The 15,566-nt window shown below is 47.0% G+C and overlaps 2 protein-coding genes across 2 annotated transcripts; one reads left to right on the top strand and one right to left on the bottom strand.

The window, feature by feature from the left end:
* The first annotated feature begins 3,796 nt into the window (after window positions 1–3,796).
* On the top strand, window positions 3,797–5,053 carry ADO (2-aminoethanethiol dioxygenase). The gene has a single exon (XM_052641003.1). It carries the CDS (start codon window positions 4,059–4,061, stop codon window positions 4,869–4,871), a length of 813 nt encoding a protein of 270 aa, XP_052496963.1. The 5' UTR covers window positions 3,797–4,058; the 3' UTR covers window positions 4,872–5,053.
* Window positions 5,054–11,992: 6,939 nt separating this feature from the next.
* Window positions 11,993–14,800, bottom strand: EGR2 (early growth response 2). Its single transcript, XM_052640997.1, has 2 exons — window positions 14,632–14,800; window positions 11,993–13,312 (listed from the first exon to the last, which is right to left on the bottom strand). The coding sequence occupies exons 1-2, from the start codon at window positions 14,798–14,800 to the stop codon at window positions 12,063–12,065; spliced, it is 1,419 nt and encodes a 472-aa protein (XP_052496957.1). The 3' UTR covers window positions 11,993–12,062.
* Between the last annotated feature and the right edge of the window lie 766 nt (window positions 14,801–15,566).

The following is a 15,566-nucleotide window of genomic DNA, read 5'->3' as shown; positions in this document are numbered from 1 at the left end:
CACAAATGTATCATACTGCCACCTTGTTTGTCTTCATAAACTCATCTGTCTGAAATCATGTTGCTCATTTATTTGTATTATGTAACAACCTCCATACCCAAGATACACACACACACACTTGTAGGTAAATTCCTTTTAGAGAATTCAGATATTCCTTGTCAAATCCCCAAAGTCTAGAACAATGCTGGTACCCAATAAATACTCACTATTTATCAAATGATAGATTCCATCTATCCCAAATTTTCCCCAAATCTCGTTTCTGTCTTGTATTTCTAGCACTTGTTCACTATCACTTCTCTTTTGTCTGCTCTCTTTTCTGAATGTCTTTCGGTCTTCACTTTTTTCTTCATTCATCTATACTGCAACACAAAGGAAAATAGAACAAGGAGCATAAAAAGAAGGACGTTAATGGTAATAGAAACTCAGTCAGCTTATGCTACTGACAGTGGGGCAGAAGGCCAAATAAATGCTTCTTAAGGGCAGAAGCACTTAGGATAGAGCCCATCCATTAGAGCAGTCCTTAAAGACAGTTTCAAAAAGGAATTGTGAAAAGTAGCCTGTATATGGCCTTAAAAAAAAGTACCATATGCCTTAAGGACACTTAGCAGTTCTTAAAAACTTTAACGTATAAAAGGTTCAGATGCAGATTTTGAGCTGATCTGAGACTCTGTACATTCAACAAATACCTCCAGGTGATCCTGGTCTTAGGAAACTTTGAACTCTTTGGCCAAACAATAAACAGCAAGGACCTGAGGAATGGTATTACCAGGTGAATGGTTAACCAGTAAACATCATCTTTTTCTAAAGAAAAATTTTTAAAAATTAGTTTATTCGCCTGCACTGGTATTAGCTGCGGCATACAAACTCTCAGTTGCAGCATGTGGGATCTAGTGCCCTGAGCAGGGATCAAACTCGGATCCCCTGCATTAGGAGTGTGGACTCTTAGCCACTGGGCATCAGGGAAGCCTCAATAATCTTTTTTCAAATCTCTACCTTGAAGCTAATTCTCAAGACAACCAAATTCCATTTTAATATTCGCTGAATATTACTTAAATTCATTGGTCTTTACCATTTGCAGCAACTTTCAAATTATAATAGCTACTACTATAAGAGAGTTACTATGCTCTAAATGCTATCATCAGCGTTTTACATATGTATCTTAATATTCCATTTTATAGATGAGCTTCAGCTAAATAAGTACAGACAACTACTAAGAAGTAACAGATTTGGAAATCAAATACACCTCTATGTTACTAAAGTCTGTGATCTATGGAGTCATGGGTTGTGTTGTACAAGTCACTTCAGTTGTGTTTGCTTCTTGGCAATCCTATGGACCATAGCCCATGAGGCTCCTCTGTCCACGGGATTCTCCAGACAAGAATACTGGAGTGGGTTGCCATGCCTTCCTCCAGGGGATCTTCCCCACCCAGGGATCAAACCCAGGGATAGTGCCACCTGGGAAGCCCATGGAGTCTACACCTAGTGGCAACCCACTCCAGTACTCTTGCCTGGAAACTCCCATGGACGGAGGAGCCTGGTGGGCTGCAGTCCATGGGGTCACGAAGAGTTGGACACGACTGAGCGACTTCACTTTCACTTTTCACTGTCCTGCATTGGAGAGGGAAATGGCAACCCACTCCATTGTTCTTGCCTGGAGAATCCCAGGGACTGGGGAGCCTGGTGGGCTGCTGTCTATGGGGTTGCACAGAGTCAGACACGACTGGAGCGACTTAGCAGCAGCAGCAGCAGAAATAAAATCAATCAATAAATAAAATCTTTATTTTAGATTTTTAAATGGATAGAGAGCATTTTTCTCTTAAATGTTTCTCACTTTACAAAAAGACTGCGTGGAATTTCATTACATGGTGAATTTTGACAGTATATTTAAGTACCTTAACAATGACAGGGATTCTCTGATGGCTCAAGTGCTGAAGACTCTGCCTGCAACTCAGGAGACACAGAAGACACAGGTTTGATCCACAGGAAGATTCCCCTGGAGGAGGAAATGGCAACTCATTCCAGTATTCTTGCCTGGAAAATCCCATGGACAGAGGAGCCTGATGGGCTACAGTACATGAGGTCTCAGAGTTGGACACAACTGAGCAGCTCCAGTGCACAGTGGTTTGTGTTCTTCCAAAGGACCACTGTACATGACCAGATATAAGTAACAATGACATGGCAACCCCAAAAACAAATAAACCTTAAAATTGCTTTTCTAAAACAATCACTATCTTCAATCAAAATCACTAAATATTAAGAACTGATTCACTATTTACAAATCAGTGGTTCTCAAATTGGGCTGATAACTAAGAATCACTTAAGGAGCATCTTAAAAATAAAAATTCTGGGCTTCACAGCAGTTCTTCTGAATTGGGGTTTGACCCCCAAATCTTTACTTTTGTAAATCTTCTCAATGTTTTCTGATGAGTAAGGAGAATTCAGAATGTCTGTTACTCTGATTCCAGATTCTACAAGGGACTATATTGAGGACATAAAAGGGTGAAGTCTGCTAAAGACAGACAACTTATAAGTAGCACAGTAGGCTGGAAAAACAATATCCTAATCCTGCATTTAATGCTTTCAACACCAACTCAAACAGCTGGTTTTGATAAAACTGTACTTATTTCTGCAGTGCTGCTTAGGCCCTGGCAATAATTCACTTGCAACTTATTCTCTCATATGCAATAGTAATAATAATGCCTACCTCTTAGGAGCTGCTGTGAGGATCAGTATATTCATTACATAATGCTCCTAACACAACGCCTGGCATATACTGAGTGCTCAGTAGATAGGTTACATTAGATAGGTTACATGCCTTTTTTAATTAGGGAGAATTTACTAAACCACTCCAATTACAAAATGAGTAAGAAACCCATGTTTAGCTTCGGAAATCCAAAAGGACTTTAAATTCGGGGTAAGGTTAAAATCAAGAGCTTGCCTGATTCTCTCACAACAGTTTCTCATAGGATGCCTTAGAATCATCTCGTGAACCAATCTCCGGACGAAGACCAGAACTCTGTATTTTTAGAATAACTCCCCTTCTCCCCTAACCAGGTGTTTCTTATGCAAACTCGGGTTTGATAACAGTTAGCATACAGAATCAGTGACCAAATGTCCTCTGAAGCTCCAGCAAAAAAAAAAAACCAAAAAACTACTGTGCTCTGTAAGCAGAAGAGCAGCGTCATCAGACCCTGATCCAAACAACAGCTGGGGACAGCTGTGGGGAGTAACTGTGGTGACCCTCTCATCTCCTCAGAAACAGAAAATTACGAAAGCGCGGTCCAGCAGACACTGCTGCCTGTGCGGCCACAAAGAGGTAAAGTTAACTCAACAGCCTCCTTCCCAGGGCTAAGGCCACAGGAAAACGACCTTGGAGGGCGTACTAGGCCGGAGTGGCGCCAGAAGGTTAACGACCCTCTTGCCCGGTTCCGGTGACGGCCAGTAGCCTGCACTACACCACAAGCCGGACGACGGAAGTGCGTCACCCCAACATGCCGAGGAATGCTGGGAGTTGTAGTTTATTGGCTGTTTCTCTTGTGCTCCAATTCGCCTTTCTTCTAAGAAGCAAACACCTTGGAACCATAATGCAGGTCAATTTATGACCCACAAATCTAATCCTTCCCTTTTCCAGATGACAAAGGGAGCTCTCTCAGAGCGCATGCGGAATACTGGACCACAAGTCCCAGCATGCTCTGCAGGGCGCCTGGAACGCCTGATCACCATCGTAGGTGCGGGCCGCATGAATGGAGCTGCTGGTGTAAGGCAAAGCCCGCCACCGTCCGCGCGGCCGATGCTTGCTCCCAGAGCGTGAGTGCGGGCTGTGGGCCGTGCGCGTGCGCGCTCAAAGGGGGCGCGAGACAGGCACGCCCGGCGGTTGCCGGCGCGTGGCTGCTGAGGTTGGCGGCTGTAGTGCCGCGCGCCCGACTGACCGGTAGTTGCGGGGCCTCCAGCCTCGCTCCGGGCTGCGGGCAGCCGTGGCGGCCGCCGGCGACCGCAAGGGGCGGAGGAAAGCCGGGGGCGGAGGGGGGCGGCCTCGGCACGCAGAGGAACTGCAGGGCATGCCCCGAGACAACATGGCCTCCCTGATCCAACGGATCGCCCGCCAGGCGTGCCTCACCTTCCGGGGCAGCGGGGGCGGCCGCAGCTCTTCCGACCTCGGCGAGGCGCCAGGCCCGGAGGCGCCGATACCGCAAGGCTTCCCGGAGAACCTGAGCAAGCTGAAGAGCCTGCTGACCCAGGTCCGCGCGGAGGACCTGAACATCTCTCCGCGTAAGGCCACGCTGCAGCCGCTGCGGCCCAACCTGCCGCCCGTCACCTATATGCACATCTGCGAGACCGACGGCTTCAGCCTCGGCGTGTTCCTGCTCAAGAGCGGCACCTCCATCCCGCTGCACGACCACCCGGGCATGCACGGCATCCTCAAGGTGCTCTATGGGACCGTGCGCATCAGCTGCATGGACAAGCTAGAGGTGGGCAGCGGGCAGCGGCCGCGGGCCCCGCCACCAGAGCAGCAGTTCGAGCCGCCTCTGCAGCCCCGGGAGCGGGACGCGGTACAGCCGGGCGTGCTGCGCTCTAGGGCAGAGTACACGGAGGCCAGCGGCCCGTGCTTCCTCACGCCGCACCGGGACAACCTGCACCAGATCGACGCTGTGGACGGGCCCGCCGCCTTTCTGGACATCCTGGCCCCGCCCTACGACCCCGACGACGGCCGGGACTGCCACTATTACCGAGTGCTGGAGCCTGTCAGGGCCAAGGAGGCCTCCGGCTCGGCCTGTGACCTGCCCCGAGAAGTGTGGCTCCTGGAGACCCCGCAGGCCGATGATTTCTGGTGCGAGGGGGAGCCTTATCCAGGTCCCAAGGTCTTCCCTTGAAGCCGCCGGCGCCCTAAAGCGGTGGGCCGAACACTTGCCCTACTCAGATCTAGGCTTGGCTGGCCGCGACCCCATCACAAGGGCTTTCTTCCTTCCCCCGGCCTGGGTGTTGGATCTACTGGAATGGGCAGTAGCCGCTTCCTCGGGAGTCTTGGGAAGCGCGGGCGACTGGATTGCAACCACCGGGCACGGTTTTGGGGGCGGAGTAGGCGGGGAAGCTAGGTTGTTTCCTGGCTCTGTCACTGCCACTGGGGTTTGGAGTGGGGGGAGGGGGAGGGAGCAGGGGACTTATCTGAAGTGCTTCCATCTTAAAGCCATAATGAAAATTTTCTTTCCTCTGTTCCCATCCTGTTCAAAATATACAAAGTGGTTTTCTCCGCCCTCCTCTGGGTAAATAGGGTTTGTTTTCCACTTGTGTCCTTATGTCCTTTTACTGCTTATTGTTATAGTTCTAACTTATTGACTTTGCATGACCTAGTGGTTTGAATAGTTTTTAGTTCAAGTCATTGGTAAAAACTAGGTTTAAAAAGTTGAGCTACTATTTAAAGTGAGCTGTCCGGCCTAATTAAGTTTTGTGAAAATTAAATCCATCTTTTCAGATTTGAGGGATTACACAAACTAACTATGCATGTAGAGGACAAGCTTTCTTTTCTTTCCTACTCTTGCCCAGTAACCATATCTCGGTTACACTGGCAGCAAAAACTAAGCAATTCAAGCACCTGTGTATGTCAGTGACAAATGATCACTTAGGGCTTCCCCCACCGAGTCTCCAGATCTAGAGTTGAGCAGATGTTTTTACTGCAGGTTCACCTTCAATGCAGAAACTGTATTATCCCGAAGTGACTTTTATGTCTTAGTGTACTTTAGGAAGTAATAAAGTAATTCTACATTTTCTAACCAGAGCTGAATCAGTATGCTTCCAAACAACTGAATGTAAAACACTGGTAGCCAGCTGTTGAATTCTATGTGCCCCTGTTTACTTCCAGTATTTTCCTGCAAAAGAAGAGGAAAATGTTGACGACTGTTTCAAATTCTCTTAGGAGCTCTAATGTTCGAGGGGCTGGTGGTTCCAGCTGTGTTGTTGGTGGCAGTGTTCTTAGGACAGCCCCCCTCAGTGCTTGCTTCATCTGGGGTGGGTTTTCTGCAGGAAGAGAGGCACAGATGACCAGGGCTAGAGAATTGAGAATTAACTATACTGGTAGCCACTTTAGGGCACCCAAACTTGGGACAAAACACTTCCCACTCCAAACCTCTTGAACAGTTGTGCTATCTGTGACTAGTTTTATCTTTGTCCTTTTAATAGGCTGAGCAGCTTTACCTTGTTTATAAATGTATTGACACCGTTTGCTTCAGGCCAAGGAACACTCCTGTTTCCCCCCTTTTTACTATTTATAGGAATCCTTTTTTCACAAAACTTTTAATAAAAACAAACTGTAGAAATAAACACATTAAAATTTGCCCAGCTGTTGTCTAAGCCCTCTTGATTGACTTACCCAGGTAGTAATTGAGTTCTGTAATAATAATAATAATTCTGTAATAAAGAGGGATTTGCTATTGGTGGAAAGTGATGACCCTGTAGGGAAGCAGTATGTGCCTTTGCCTCTTTGCACACTGAGTTACAGAGGCCCAAAGTGAAGGAAGGTTTGTTCCCAAACTTAGAATGGAAAAGCAAATTCTTCATGATTTTTCTTAAAAAACAAAAAAGGTGGTACTCAATATGATATGCCACTGTGCTGTAAAACCTCACAGAGGCATAATGCATTTCTTCCAGGTTGCTAAGTTGTTTTATGACAGTGTCCCATTCTGGTGTGATTTATTATACCTTAGGGGGAGTTTGAAGCACTTCTTCATGGTGTTTTGTTTGAAATTAAGTTCTAGATATGCAGATGATGACTTCCTTTAAAATTGTTGACAAGGGTTTTTTTTTTTTTCATAACAGTGATGAATGTGTATTATTATCAATTACATACCTACCTGTTTTGAATTACATTGTAGCAAAAAGTTGACCAACTTATAACAATTGTTGATGATGGATGATATTTAAGTTGTAATACAACCTGGAGTACATTAAACTAACCTACAGACTCATTCTGGCAATAAGACAGTAATAAAGGAGGAATTGTTTTTCCAGACTTCATTATGAAAATTTTTCACATACAAGCAAGTTGAATGAAAAGACCAAGGTGCTTTTCAAAAGAGTAACTGAAATTATCGCAGGCCAAAACAGCAATATATATCTAATTTAGTTCCGTAAGAACAGTGGAACTTTGGTTCACTAATAGATTCTGAGTAAATTAACGGTGAAAACAAAATTAACTTGTTTTAGTGAGCCATTGAGGAAAGAATATCCTCAACACAAAGACAAAATATGCAGAAAAGCCTTGCACCTTTCTGCATAAACTCTTAGATATGATCATGTGCTGCTGTTGTGCTTCCTTATATTCCTATAATATGTATGGGTAACAACTGTGGAAAAAAGTTGTCTTCTCCTACAAGGACTAATGAGCACAATGATACTAATCACTTAACTTTTCTGTTGAATAACAAATGCAATAACTGCCTCTCATCGATGAAAGTTTGTCTAATACGTCTAAAGCTTTTTAATTCTCTGGTTATATCAATTTAGAGTATTATATATCTGCCTACTACTTTATGGGAATTGATTTTTTTTTTATTAAGTCTGAATTGCATGGATGGAATTTACACTGACTGCTGTTTACCAGTGAAAATGATGAACCATTTTTTAAAGTAATGTGTGTTGGTCAACAGGAGTGGGTTATCTGACCTTTCAACACTAACAGCCTTTACCTTTTCCCAAAACTGACACCTTTTATTCCTTCTGCATTGTCCCCTTGTAGGTGCATTAGTCTAGGCATCTCAGGAGGATTCTCGTCACTGATCTATTCCAAATAGTAGAATCTTGTGCTCTAGTTCTGCTCACCGAAGAAGCAATAGTGTGTCTTTAATTCAGGACTCTGCCCATTACTATTCAACTCTAACCTGAAGGCAGGGCCACTCTTGTAACTCTCCTGTTCTGAATTCAGAACTTCTCATCACACACAGAAACTGACCATTGATTCTTACAGTACAATGAGTGTCAAAGAAGGAAATCATTTGTTAAGCCCCATATAGATAATGAATCTTCTGATCCAGGGATGTTTACATTTCTGGATTAAAATCTGTACTTATGGAAAATAAAGGCATTTTGAAATTGTTTAGAAGTAACCTTATTTGATTATTGCAAAATGGAGAAGGAAAATATTACTTGCTATAATGTCTGTATTTGAATTACTGTAAAAGGTTCACAGTCTGTATGGTAAGATTATGTTGAAAAAACTGGGGGTCTTCTGGAGATTCTAAAGTCCAAGTAATAATATAAACTGAATAGTTTATTTCCGGTGTGTGTAATCTTTGAAACAGCCTGATTGAAAACACATCTGAAATTATCTAACATGCAACCATACTATTTGCTGCACCAAAAATACTGCTTTTATATTTAACCTAAGGAAAATAAGCTAGTGCAGAAAAAAGAAAAACAACTTTCATTCTTGGAGGAAAGACTCTTTGGACTTAAATATTTTCTTTTCTTTGCTTTTTCTGTAAAACTTGTTTCACTACTTTGGATTGGCAGCATTGTAGGCACCTGTGGGGAGGGGATAGTGACCTTTCCTTCCTACCACCACCCCCAAAGTTGTATTGAAGTGTTAAAATATCACTACAACCATTTTTAATATATACCAAACAATTTGCCTTAGTTTCATTAGCAGTTAGGATATTGAAATTAAATAGCCTGGTTTACAAATAGTTGGAAACCTAACCTAAAATTAGTATACCTATTTTTAATGTGTACTGAACCATCTCAACTGCATTATAATCTTTAAGGAATTAGTCTCTGGACGTTTATTTTTAATAAGTCCCAGTAACAGCTGAAACATCTATAATATTATTTAATAAAGCATATTGACTAAAAGAGAGCAGACGTATTAGCTTTATATGCTTTATTTCTTGGGCAGAGTAAAAAAAATGAGACACCTGTGAAAAGTATCCTGAATGTTTCAAGCAGAGTAAAATACGATTAAAGATTGACCTAACATGTTGAAATCAAGGAGTAAAACCCAGAAAGTTGGCTCTGAAAAAACACCAAGGTATATTCCTTATGGTATGGTAATGCCAGGTCACCAAACCTACATCAAGGCAAAAGTGACTATTTAATCAATTTAACTATCAAAATGTCTATTAAAAAAAGTTTGGTCTGTTGCTTTGTAAATGATTGTTTACCTTGTCTTGATTGAAGGTGCTCTAAAATTAAAATTTGGCAAGACAGTTATAAATCACATAGAACTTAGATGTATTTATGACTTCCCTGGTGGCTCAGGTTATAAAGAATCTGCCTGCAACATGGGAGACCTGGATTTGATCCCTGGGTCAGAAAAGTCCCCTGGAATGACACCCCACTCCAGTATTGTTGCCTTGAGAATCCCATGGACAGGAGCCTGGCAGGCTACAGTCTATGCAATGGCAAAGAGTCCCATCAGACTGAGCAACTAACATTTCATTTTTATTTAGGTTTATTTTTTAATGATGTTTTAGTAGGAGAGTATTATTAAAAACAATTATCAAAATGGCATTGTTATATATACAAAACTTAACAAAATTGGCCAAGCAACGATGATACTATGCCAACAAGCTAGAAAATAATGAATCTAATGGGATGACACCAGTCACTTAGAATGCTCTGACACTGGAGTTTAGAAAGTTCCATTTAGTAGTTATGAGAGGTATTGTGCATCTTTGAAATAAGGACAGGGAAGAAATAAGGGTTACTTATCCCTACAAATCAGATTTCAAATTCTAGTGCTGCTGTGCTGGTAAGGGCCAAAAAAGAGCTTCCCTGAGTAGCAGCCACTGTGTGCTGTTCTAAAATACAAGCCATCTATTATCAGCCATGTCTTAGTAACAGAGGACACAGTTTTCAGATGATGTATCTAGATAGTGGGCACTCCAATGTGTTACACTTGTGTAAGGATCCAGAGGCAGTGAGTGAAGTTAAATATTATTCAGGTCCAGTTATAAAGTAAAAAAGATAACAAAGACAATCTGTATTGTATTATAGATAGATATTGTCGGGGGGAGGGGGTTTTAGTTAATTTATACTTTAAAATCACTACAAAAGGCTTGTACTAAAATGATCCCTATTGTTCTGCAAAGCATTATCCAACGAAGGGCCATATTTTCCTATTTGATTCAGATTGTCTTTTGAGATTTTAAGGCTGGTGTACACCTGTACATCAACTAAAAAGCTGGGTATTTGTCTGTAGACCCACCAGACCTATGGCAGAGAATGATCCTTCCAAATGGGTGTAATCGGGGAGACGTCTGGAGAGAAATGAGTCCTGGGGTAATTCCTTTGGTAACCCATTAATACTGTCATCAGCAGTGTCTGAGTGCATTTTTGATCAGAAGAGGCGATAGCGCTTTTCAAAAAGTTTTCTGTGGTCATGAGACTAATCCTGGAACCTGAAAGTCATTTCCAGCTTGACCACGCCACCACACTTTCCACAAAGCCACATCTCGTCTGAGTTCCAGGCTCTGGTCAGGGTTCTGAAAGCAGTTGCAAATGTGTAGTCTCCGAGTGGGCACTTGTTTGTAAGTATTTATTTTCCGGAGCCCACTCAGGAGCAGAGAGAAGCTATAGGCTGTTACAGAGGACGGAACAATGAGTCAAAACAACGCCTCCCCACTTTTACACTAATGCATGGGGGAAATCCCCAAACGCCAGCGAATGCTCATGTTTGATTATGAATGGAGATTGCTTTGCAGCAAGAGGGCCAATGTGGAGACTAGCAAAGAAAACTTGGAGATCATGGGCTGGTCAAAGTACTAAAACCCACTGGGTACTGTTGAAGTCACACCCAATAAATCTTGCATAAATAATTTCTGCAGCAAAAATATTGTTGAAAAGTATTTATTTACACTATAGTCATAAACCATTCATTATCTGAACTTCAGTTAGTGGTTTTGTGTTAGAATAAATCATTTATATTTCCACAACTATTAAGAGCTAATAACCAAACAAGTCAGCTCCAGTAACATTATTTACATTCCTATCTGCAATTTGACTACAAAGGTAACACTTTTAAGTCACAAAACAGAGCATACAAAAATATACTTTCTAAAAAAAATCCAAATATTAATAGGCAGAAATATACAGCCATACTAAACCCAGGGAGTGATTTTTTTCTCCATAGTAAGGCAACCCATTTACATGCAGACCCTGTAACACTGTCTACATCACACAAGGCACCAAGGACACGTCCAACACAATTGCATGCATCCTAGTTTCAGAGAATATATGTACATCCCCCTTTAAATAAGTTAACCTCTGACTCACTGCAAGAGATAAATGTTTTACTTTTTCTTTTCCCAAAGGTTCAGAACTTGGAGAACAGTGCACATCAAAAATACACAAAATCTGAATGGATATACACTGAAAAAATAGTCTTTACGTTTCTCAAACCACTCAAAAAGGAGCAGGTATTGCTATATCCCTCCCATCACATTGCACTTCTGTTCTCTAAGTTTATAATACATATTGCTTAAAGGGTTGAGATGACTAGATAAGCTTTGATTCACTTCTAGGGCAACAGAATGCAGCGTAAAGGCCATGCTTCGCCCACTGTACAGCATCCCCCAAATCAGTCCCAGGCCATTAAAGTGCACATCAGCTTTGCTTCTGCCTTTTTGCTGTCCCCATCTGAAGAGATCAGCATCTCCCAAACTACTGTAGAAAAAGTCTCAAATCAGTTCTGACATCCAGAGTCAAAAAACTAACCAGTCAAAACAAGAGAGGGGCATCAAACCTAGTCAAACAACCCTTTAAAGTAGGGTCAGGCCTCAGCCCTCTAGGTCAGAGGCCCCTCCACCCAACTCCCTTCTGAGCCTCCCCATTAATTTGGGGTGACAGTCAACTCACCTAAGACAGACTAAGGTGGGCTAAGTTTTAGAAGCAGGCTAAGACCTGCTTCTAAGTGGAAAGGAGGGGGCGGGGTGGGGGCAGTGCTAGGCTCCTTCAAGGCCCTTTGCCCAATGAAATGAAGGAAGGGCAGGAATGGGTGGTAGTGTTTGTCGTGCAGCTCCAATGGACGAAGGGCCTCAGGACCTCAGAGCTGGTGTGTCAACGTGAGTCTCATCTCAGGGCGTCCGGGTCCGAGACGAGCAAGGGCCGAGGGACCCTCCACCAATAGTGCTGCTGTTGCTGCTGCACAGGGTCCCCCCGGCCTGCGCGCCCCCGCTGCAAGAGGCGCTGGAGGCAGCCGGCACCGCCGAGGATGGGGCACTGCTCTTGCGCTCCTTCTGTCTCAGGTGGATCTTGGTGTGGCGCTTCCTCTCATCACTGCGCGCAAACTTGCGGCCGCAGTAATCACAGGCAAAGGGCTTCTCGCCAGTGTGGGTGCGGATGTGGGTAGTGAGGTGGTCGCTGCGGCTGAAGTTGCGCATGCAGATCCGACACTGGAAGGGCTTGTGCCCTGTGTGGATCCGGATGTGCCTGGTTAGCTCGTCTGAGCGGGAGAAGCGCCGGTCACAGCCTTCTGCTGGGCACGGGTAGGGCCTCTCGTGCACTGGGGTCTTGCTCGGCCTGTTGGGGTACTTTCGAGGCCTCAGAATGGGCCGCAGTGGCAGATGGTGTGGGTTGTAGGCGGCTGCGGCAGCCGCTGCCGAGCCAGTGCCAGGTAGCCGGGGTCCCTCGCTGCCTCCGCCTGCCCCTGGCCCTGTGGCCCCAGCACTGGGTCCTCCAAGGGTAAAGTTGCGGATGGTGGAGAGCGGAGTGAGTGGAGGGGGGACTCGCAGGGAGTCCAGGGGACAGGGAAAGGGCTTGCGGTCTGGGCCAGCTGTACCGTGTAGGTCTCTCTGGCACTGTGAGGGGAAAAATCCAGGATAGTCTGGGATCATGGGGAAGAGACTTGGGTCCGTGGCTGGCTTGGGGGATGGATAGGAAGGAGGTGGTGGGTAGGCCAGAGAGGAGGAGGTGGAGGTGGTGGCTGCTGATAGGAACGCAGAGGGGTCCTGGTAGAGGTCTCCTCCACAGCCCGCATAAGGAGGAGGCGGCGGCGGAGTGTAGAGGTGGTCCAGGTCAGGCTGGGTCTGGGACATGGTGCACACACCCAAGGGTCCAGTGGCCAGTGGGTTGGGAGAGGCAGAGGTGACGCTGGAGGAGGCTGTGGTGGAAGCTGGGGAGGTGACCCCCTGCAGGATGCCTGCACTCACAATGTTGATGATACCTTCTGGGTAGCAGCCGGCACCAGGGTACTGGGGGTCAATGGAGAACTTGCCCATGTAAGTGAAGGTCTGGTTTCGGGGTGCTGAGACCGGAGCAAAGCTGCTGGGATATGGAAGATCCAAGGACCTCTTCTCTCCAGTCATGTCAATGTTGATCATGCCATCTGGGGAGGGGAAAAGAAGAATGGAGGTGGAGCATTGAGAATGCAGCCAAGAATCCCTTCTCACCCTTCTGGTCTCACATGAGTCCCACCCCAAGGACTCCAGCACTGTAAGCCGGGGCAGAATTCAACAGGTGGGGAAATTGTGGCCCAAAGACAGTAAGAAGAGGCTAGCCCAGGATCCTACTGTGGAAGCCAGCCACAGTCTAGGATTCAAACTACCTACAGGAAAGCAGGATGAGCTACCCCCGCCCCCACCCCCACCACATACAGCCATCTGTGGCTCCAGTCCCCAATGAAAACACCCAATAATAGCAGCAGCAGTATTAAAAATTCCCCATCTGCCTGGAAGTTCTCTCTCTCCTTTGCCTGAGGTCCCACAGCTAGGGCAGGCACTACCCAGGAGACTGACCCCAGCCAGTGCAGCGAAGGTGTCAGCCTGAGAGGTGAGCCAAAGAAGGGGGTCAATGATTTCCCAGCTGCTCCCCACCCCAGGTTCCTTCTTTCCCTCCCTCTCCCGCTGCTGGAGGGAATCGGGCTCTGCCATGGAAGGAGTCTAAATAGGTTTCCTTTCCCAATCGTTTCAGCCTTGTCCCACACCTGCGCGGCCTCGCCTCAGCGCAAAGGCAGTGGCAGGGCTTCGGGGAAGGTGCGCGGGCTTCGGGAGACCACTTGCCACCGCCAAGGAAACTCGCGGCGCCGGCGCCCTACCGGCCTCCCTCGGCAGCCACGGGGCCGCTTCCCGCCGTTGCCCGCCCTCCATCTCCTCCTCCCCGCCGGGCCAACCCCCTCAACTTCGCTGGCAGCGCGCAGGTGGGGGCGCTCCTTCAGACCGCAGGAGGAGAGCGCTCCGAGATTTTCCCCGGGTCTCCTCTACCAAGGAGGAAGCGGCGGACGCTTCCTCGGGCATCTCCGCCGCTCCGCTCTCCAGACGCTCAGCTTTCCGCCAGAGCCCCGAACTTCCCCATCACTTTGCCCCTACCCCGGGATTGGGGAGGCTGGGGTGCCGCCGGCATTAAGGCTCCCATAAGCCCGAAGCCTGGTGGGGCACCACCTCCTACTCTTATGCCTAAGCCCGCCCGGGGCTGGGCGCGCCGCGGCGCACGCACGCCGGTTAGCTGGCAACCTGGTGCATCTGCCCGCGCGCTCAGCTCCAACGCCCGGGTCCCCGCTCCCGCTTTCCTCCTGCACCCCCTTCTATTCTTCAAATCCAGTTCAATCAACACCTTCCACCTCTCCTCCAAGTCCCGCACACGCACGAAAACCCACCCACCACCTCCGAGCGGCGTGAGCCCGGTTCGCGAAGGGGGCACGCGGCTTACCTCCGGCCACTCCGTTCATCTGGTCAAAGGGGCCTCCTAGTTCGGCATTGGGGAAAATGGTCACCGACGTGGGGGCGAGGTCCTCCACCGGGTAGATGTTGTCAGACAGCTGGTGCACAAAACCACTGAGAGTTACTGGGATTTTGTCTACGGCCTTGGCGGTCATCATTTGCTCCTCGCACAACCTGGAGACCCAACTCCCTCGCTACCCTGAGTGTCAGAGAAGCCGTTTTGGAGAGGGATTGGACTGAGCCTAGGTTGGTATCTCCTTGTGCCCTCCACACTTAAAAGCAAATACCCCCTCAAAAAAAAAAAATAAAATAACTAACAGATCCAAAACTAGCAAACAAGTTGCTGGTTTTTTAAGAAGAAAGATGGCTATTTGCCACTGACTCTCGCCTGGGTTCCGGCTGGGAAGCCAGGAGTCGCTGGTGTAGTGTTATTATAACAGTCAGTGTGTCCCCTCGCCGAGCTATTAATCAATTGCTGCTCTCTCGGTTAGACGGAAAGTGTTGCTCTAAGTATTTATGGGCAGGTCCTCACTGCCCGTGACGTCACTGCCCATATATGGACTGAGGAACAGGGCTGGGCCTGGCGGCTTTTGCCGTCACATGGCCTATTTGCATAGGGGCTCGGCTGCGCGGGCTCCTCCGGGCTCGCGACTCCCAGCTTGCAGCCCGTAGGGGTCTGGGGCAGGCGGCCCGAGCCGCAGCCCGGGTCCAGGGCTCAGAGCCCGGCAGGGATGGGCCGCGCCACCGGTCCGGCTTAGGCCACTGTGGGAGAGCGATCGGGTCCCGGCTGCGGCGAGGCCTCCGGGGCGGGGAGGAATTCCGGTTCTCCGGGACTTTCCAAAAAAGGCGAAGATCCGGTGCCGACAGCTCCGCCTCCCCAGCCCTTGTTTGGGAGCCATTCCGGAAAATTAAACTTCGGAAAGA

This window comes from Budorcas taxicolor, chromosome 5 (assembly GCF_023091745.1).
Source record: "Budorcas taxicolor isolate Tak-1 chromosome 5, Takin1.1, whole genome shotgun sequence".
In the NCBI taxonomy this organism is placed as follows: domain Eukaryota; kingdom Metazoa; phylum Chordata; class Mammalia; order Artiodactyla; family Bovidae; genus Budorcas; species Budorcas taxicolor.
Note: the sequence above shows the minus strand (reverse complement) of the source record. Positions and strands in the feature narration are given on the sequence as shown.

Coding starts and splice junctions, on each gene's coding strand:
- ADO (XM_052641003.1), top strand. CDS start 4,059: ATGCCCCGAGACAACATGGCCTCCCTGATCCAACGGATCGCCCGCCAG.
- EGR2 (XM_052640997.1), bottom strand. CDS start 14,800: ATGATGACCGCCAAGGCCGTAGACAAAATCCCAGTAACTCTCAGTGGT. Junction 13,313..14,631: donor GATGAACGGAGTGGCCGGAG/GTAAGCCGCGTG, acceptor TCCCCTCCCCAG/ATGGCATGATCAACATTGAC.